The 6,007-nt window shown below is 53.2% G+C and overlaps 1 protein-coding gene across 1 annotated transcript; it reads right to left on the bottom strand.

Moving 5' to 3' along the window:
• Nucleotides 1-1,899: 1,899 nt before the first annotated feature.
• Nucleotides 1,900-5,060, bottom strand: RPL6 (ribosomal protein L6). The gene is made up of 6 exons (XM_066562058.1): nt 4,783-5,060; nt 4,594-4,692; nt 4,109-4,252; nt 3,202-3,250; nt 2,483-2,667; nt 1,900-2,095 (listed from the first exon to the last, which is right to left on the bottom strand). The coding sequence occupies exons 1-6, from the start codon at nt 5,029-5,031 to the stop codon at nt 1,943-1,945; spliced, it is 879 nt and encodes a 292-aa protein (XP_066418155.1). The 5' UTR covers nt 5,032-5,060; the 3' UTR covers nt 1,900-1,942.
• Between the last annotated feature and the right edge of the window lie 947 nt (nt 5,061-6,007).

Raw genomic sequence — 6,007 nt, 5'->3', positions numbered from 1 at the left:
TGGTTCCAGGTGTCTCCTGATCCACAAAGCAGGAATGCGTCAGAGCAACCAGGAATTCCAAGAACACCATTGGATCTCCACACCCAACTGGGTTTTTGGGGATGTTTTGTTACTGCAACTTCCCCACTCCCCCAGGGAAGGGAATGACTGGAGCATTATTGTCCTGCAGTTTTCCCTCAAGAGCACAAGGGTGTGACTGAATTTACAATAACATGCTCACACAAACTCTTTCGATTCTCCTTGCTGGATGGGGATTTCCCCATTTTGTTGTTCTCACACACAATTTTGAATTTAAGTGAACTTTCTAAGCATATTTGGTTAAGGTTTTTCTTAGGCCTACCTTAGGAGTAGCAGGGAGATGTGTACAACCCTTCTGTATCATTTTAGAGCTGATTGATATCATTCCCAGAATTGCAGGAGAAACTCCCTTTAACGTAAAAACTTTGACTAATCCCATTATCCAGCAAAGCACACACAAGAGATGTAATCAACAACAGACCAAATTCCAGTGTCAGGGAAAATAAAGAACACAGGGCAGAACACAGCACAGAGCAAGAGACTCCTCCCAGCCAGGCCAGAACTGTGCACAGGGCACAGCCAGCTCACTGCCTCCCTCTGCTGAGCCTCGCCTGTACTGGCAGAGAATTCCAGGCTGCTCTGGCTTGGAAGGGACCTTACAGCTCATCCTGCCCCAACCCCTGCCACTTCCACCATCCCAGGGTGCTCCAAACCTGGCCTTGGACACTTCCAGGGATCCAGGGGCAGCCACAGGGATCCTTTGGGCACCGTGTGCCAGGGCCTCAGCACCCTCAGAGGTAACAATTCCTTCCCAGTATCCCATCTAACCCTGTCTCTGCTGGAGGGAAGCCATTCCCTGTGTCCTGTCACTCCAGGTCTTGTCCCAAGTGCCTTTCCAGCTCTCCTGGAGCCTCTTTGGACACTGCAAAAGACTTCAAGGTCTCCCTGGAGCCTTCCCTTCTGCAGGCTGACACCCCTCAGCTCTCCCAGCCTGGTAATGATCAAGAGGACGATGGTGGGAGTGCCCAGGGCTTTCACTTTGGACACTTTAACACCCACCAGCACCAGGCTGCAGCCCCTTGGTGCAAACCAGGTACTCCACAGGTGTCCAAGTTCTCCCACTGCCTCTGGAGCACTCCAAGCCCAACTCCTCTTTCCCCCTGAGCATGGCTTCCACCTGAGGGAGGGCTGGATTGCTCTCTTCCCCATCCTGTTCTCATGGAGCCTGGATGAATTTGTTGAAATCTTTATTTCTTGTCAAGTCTAACCCTGTTGGCTACCTCAGCTCAGAATTACTGGGCAGACAGATGGTGCAGTTACATAAACCTGGATTCCTGCAGAATCTGGCTAAGGAAGAGCTCCAGAGTGCCAGACTTGGTGAACTGTACATCCCTGCTTTGGGTAAGAGCATTGATTTCTGCTGGGTTCAACACAGCACTAACCTTCTCCACTCTCACTTTCAGACACTTCTATTCTGCAAAACTGTGGAGTATTCCCAGCATTTCCACTTCAAAATCAAAGCATAGCTCCTGAAATACCTGTAAGGAGCTATTTATTAGCTGAAGTTCAGCACAGACATATTTTGTCTCTGATTTTACCCTGCACTGTCCAGCCTTAGCTGCTATTCCCAAAGCAAAATCTCTTCAGGATCCCTTCCCAGCTCGTTCAGAGTTAAGACAACTGACTTCCTATTTATGTTAAATAGTTAAAGAAATCCAACAACCACCACAAAACTACAACAGCCAAAACTCCTACACCCCAAACTTCTCCAAATTCTGGTCACTACCTACAACCCCTCAGAATTTCACCCCACATCAACAAGCACTGCCAGAGCCGTGCAACACCTGCTGTTGCAGACTGCAATGAACACACCACAAATCCTTGCTTTTTTCCCTTGGAGTTTAATGTGGTGCTTGCAGAAGGCTCAGAACACCAATTTGTGAGGATAAACTCCATTTGAGAGAGAGAACGTGGAGCGCAGGTACCCCCGGAGCTGAGGCACCTTCCTGATCCGTGCCAGGATCTGGGAATCCACGGCCTTCTGGTCTGTCTTGCGCTGCTCCGTCAGCTCGTATTTCTGCAAAGCACAGAGAACAACCTTAAAACCCTGGGAGGAACTGCAGGATCCTTTAGAGAGAGGAGGAAATTCAGAGCAAACTTTGAGTTTTGGGATTTTAAAGAAATCTTTCCCCCATTTGCTCTCGATAATGGGAAGGTGGTGGAGCACTGAAGCACTCCTTGGAGCCAACAGAGTGACAGCATTTCTTGGTCAAAAAAGACATTTAACTCCTTCTCCTCTGAGAAAAATCCCCACATTTAAAAAAGGGGGTTACCTCATTATAATGGCATTACCTCACTTTATTAATGACCACTTAAAATCCACCTGTTTTTTTTTTTCCTGTTAATTCCCCCTTTCCAGCCTAGCCAGGAGCATTGAGAAAGAAAGAACCACCCTGTCCCTTACTTCTTTCTCAGTGTCAAAGATCTCTCCTTCCTGGTGCTTGGGCTTCCTCAGCCTCTTCTTCTTGAAGTAGGAATCCGTGAGATGCTTGGGAATTTTCACCCCAGTGAGATCCACCTTTGTGGATGTGGCAATAACAAATTTCTGGTGGGCCCTGCGCAGAGGCACACGGTTGACAGCCAGGGGGCCTGAAGGCAGAGAAAACAAGAAAGAACAAGGTCAGCTTTTCTGCTGAAAACCACTGCCTTGAAGCTGAATTTTTGTAGTCTTTGTGATGACCAATTCCTCCAGAGTTGCCTACAGATAACATCTCAACAGTCAAAGCCCTCTAGAAATACAAAAATCTCCTTTCTGAGCTCTTCCAGGTAGTCAGATCCTGTAGGTTAATTATCTCCCCTCCACCTTCCTGCAAAGTCACAAATGGCACAATCATTAAGGTTGGAAAAGATCCCCAAGATCATCAAGTCCAACTTTTGACAGATCACCACATTGTCAACCACAGCAGAGCACTGAGTGCCACATTCAGCTGTTCCTTGGACACCCCCAGGAGTGGTGACTCCACCACAAAATGTGATTCCCCACTGCTGTGCCAAACCACACACATGCAGATCTGTTGTGCTACTGACCCCAGAGACAAACTTGAAACTTGAAAAGTTGAACTTGAACTTAAAAAGACCCAAAGAACCCCCAGAACAAAAATACCACGTTTAAATCAATTTTACCTGTAACAAGCAGAAGGCCAGTATCAAGCTGCTTCAGGAACACAACACGCTGTAAAGAAATGAGATGGGACATCAATCCTCAGGTCCCAGTGCTCCCGTACCACGGCCAAACTGGGATTGTGCCTGTGTTACTGGTACAAGCACTGACAGTGCTCCAGGTGTGGGTCAGCTGTGCCACCTGAGGAGCTGCCACCTTGTGATCCAGGCTCCTCTCCAACCAAGTGTGACTTTCCATGAGCTTTATCTCCCAAGGCTGAGCAAAGCCAAATACTCCAGTTTTACTTTCCCCCATCCCACAGGATGGCAACAGCCATCCCAGCACCCAAATCCTTTGTGTGAGTTACAGGCAGGAATTGGATAAACACAACAAGGACTCTGTAACTTCACACAGTCAGAGCCATTCCCCTGCTGTGTTTTGCTCCTTCTGGTGAAGGTTGCCTTCTCTGACAGCATTCTTTATGGAATCATGAACATCAAAGACAGAGAATTCAAGAAAAGAAAATAAAAGGATACCAGTGGTGTTGGTGCCCATCCTGAGGATGGAGAACCCAATATAACAATCCATTATACCCTGATAATTATATTAAGAATTAAACTCTAATTTTTCTTTTGCAGTAACTGCTGTAGGACGAAGTTTTGTCTTTGTAGGAGCAGCAACAGAAACAGGCACTGGCTTTGCTCTGCAGCAAAACTCTTTGCACTGTGTCCAAGCAACTGGCTGAGCCTGTTTTACTTCAGCTCTGCTGAGAACAACCTTAATTTACAAACATTTCACCTCTGCCTCCCCTAAAGGAAAACACCCAGGCAGAAATCCCAGATTTAGACCCAGCAGGGTCAGGCAGTATCAGGTGGGAGACTGAGGGTGTCTGAAGGGCTGCCAGACCCCGGGAGCAGGAGAAGTGCCCACCTTGCCGCGGTGCCGGCCGGTGAGCAGGATCAGCACCGTGCCGGGGGTGATGGACGCCCGCAGGCGCCGCTTGTGCTCGCAGAAGGGCTTCTTGCCATGGCTCAGCAGCTTCCTGGGAACGTCCTCAGTGGGGTAGTACCTGGGCTGGGAGCACAGGACAAACATCTTGTACCACCCATGTGTCTCACAGCACAGCAACTCCTCAAGAAAGTTTTCCCTATTTCCCTTCAGTTCAGCTTTCTGAAGGATTTCTGCTGCAGATGGGCTTGGGAACACATTGAATATATTGGAATATTTTGTGTCCTGCTCTGTATCTGTGTGTGCTTCCACCTCTGCACAGCAACACACAGGACAGAGAATTCCCACCTGAATTCCCACCACCTCCCTTCCACGAACTGAGCCCCTGCATCACCCCAAGCATGAGGCTCATCACCCAGCCTAAAGCCCCTGCAGCAAACCACGAGCATCCCGGTGCTTTTCCATACCATCTTCCGGATTTTAACCACCCGGCTGCCTCCATTCTTGTCTCCCCCCACTGGCTTAGTGATGGTGGCACGGGGCATCTCCTTCTTCTTCTTCTCTATCTGTGTGCAAAGAACGAGGAAAACTCAGCACATTTCAAACCAAAGGCACCACGATAAACCCCATTATCCCCCCAGTGCTCCCCATCCTACCTTTGTCTCTGGGGCCGTGTACTTGCGCTTGTACAGGGCTTTCCTGGCGTACATGGCAGAGCGGGAATACCTCCCGATGCCGCGGGCCAGGACGGGGTTACGGCTGGCATGGTATTTCTTCACCCTCTTCTTCTTGTCCCCTGCTGCTTTCTGGCTCGGCTTCTGCTCCGCCGGCTTCTTCTCCCGTCCCTTCTTCTTGGCCGGCTTCTTCTCACCTGGCTTCTTCTCCGGCGCCTTCTCGCCCGCCATCTGCGATCAAGGACAGGAGGGTTTAAGGCTCGTTACAAAGCACAGAAAATAAAAATAAAACAATTCAAACCATCCTTCACACCTTGCTAGTAGCTGTCAGCCACCTCCTCCGGGCGTAGCTGACTTAGCCCTGTTCCCTGTGCGCCTCTACACGACTCAAGCTGCTCCTGCACGCTGGTTACAAGAGCTCCAGCGCACATCCAAGCGCTCCTCGGTGGGAAGCCCGAGGATACGCAAACACATTCCGAGCCTGCAGCCGCCTCTGCCCCGGCTCGGGACTGTCCCGGCCCCGCGGAGCTGCGGGCCGTGCCCCAGCGGCCTCCCCCGTCCAGCCCCAGCCCAGCTCCCGGGAAGCTTCGGCGAGGCCTCCAAATCCCGCCGCGGCCTGGCCTGCTCGGGCCGGCGACACTCCCGTTCCTCCCCACCCCCGCGCCCATCCGGGCCCATCCGCCGCTCCCCGAGGCTGCCGGGCCGCGCCTGTGGCCGCGGCGGGGCCGCCGGCGGGCGGATGGCGGCGGATGGAGCACGGCGGGCCCGGCGCCGATGGCGGCAGCTCCGCCATCCTCACCTTCCGGGGGAGCAAAAGGGACTCACATCCGGGTGCGCGGGCTAAGGACAGCGCGGCGTCTGACGTAAGCGCGCCGCGCGGGGGAGTATGGGACTCGTAGTCCGAGACGGTCCGCGCTGCCCAAGGCAGCCCCGGGTCACCAGCGAGGGGGACACCGGACCCCGCGCCCGCTCCGGGGGCTGCGGGACCCCCGGCCCGGACAGCGGCCCCGCCGCGCCACCACCGCTTAACCCGCGTCCGCTCGGGGCTCGGCCGGCTCCGCGCCCTTCCCCGTGTACGGGCGAGGCTCCGGTGCCACCGCGCTCCGGTGCCGGGGGTCCCTCAGCCCCCCGGGCGGAGCGGCGGCGCGGGGCGGGGCGCGGCGCGGGGCGATGACGGCGCGGGCGGTGACGCGGGGCGGGCCGCGCC

Source organism: Molothrus aeneus, chromosome 18 (genome assembly GCF_037042795.1).
Source record: "Molothrus aeneus isolate 106 chromosome 18, BPBGC_Maene_1.0, whole genome shotgun sequence".
NCBI classification, from domain to species: domain Eukaryota; kingdom Metazoa; phylum Chordata; class Aves; order Passeriformes; family Icteridae; genus Molothrus; species Molothrus aeneus.
Note: the sequence above shows the minus strand (reverse complement) of the source record. Positions and strands in the feature narration are given on the sequence as shown.

Bases quoted from the DNA above. Each gene is read 5' to 3' on its own strand.
- RPL6 (XM_066562058.1), bottom strand. From the start codon at position 5,031: ATGGCGGGCGAGAAGGCGCCGGAGAAGAAGCCAGGTGAGAAGAAGCCG. The intron at 4,253-4,593 runs GTATGGAAAAGC...CTGTGCTCCCAG, and splicing joins TGGTTAAAATCCGGAAGATG to CCCAGGTACTACCCCACTGA. The intron at 2,668-3,201 runs GTAAAATTGATT...CTCTGCCTTCAG, and splicing joins TGGCCTTCTGCTTGTTACAG to GCCCCCTGGCTGTCAACCGT.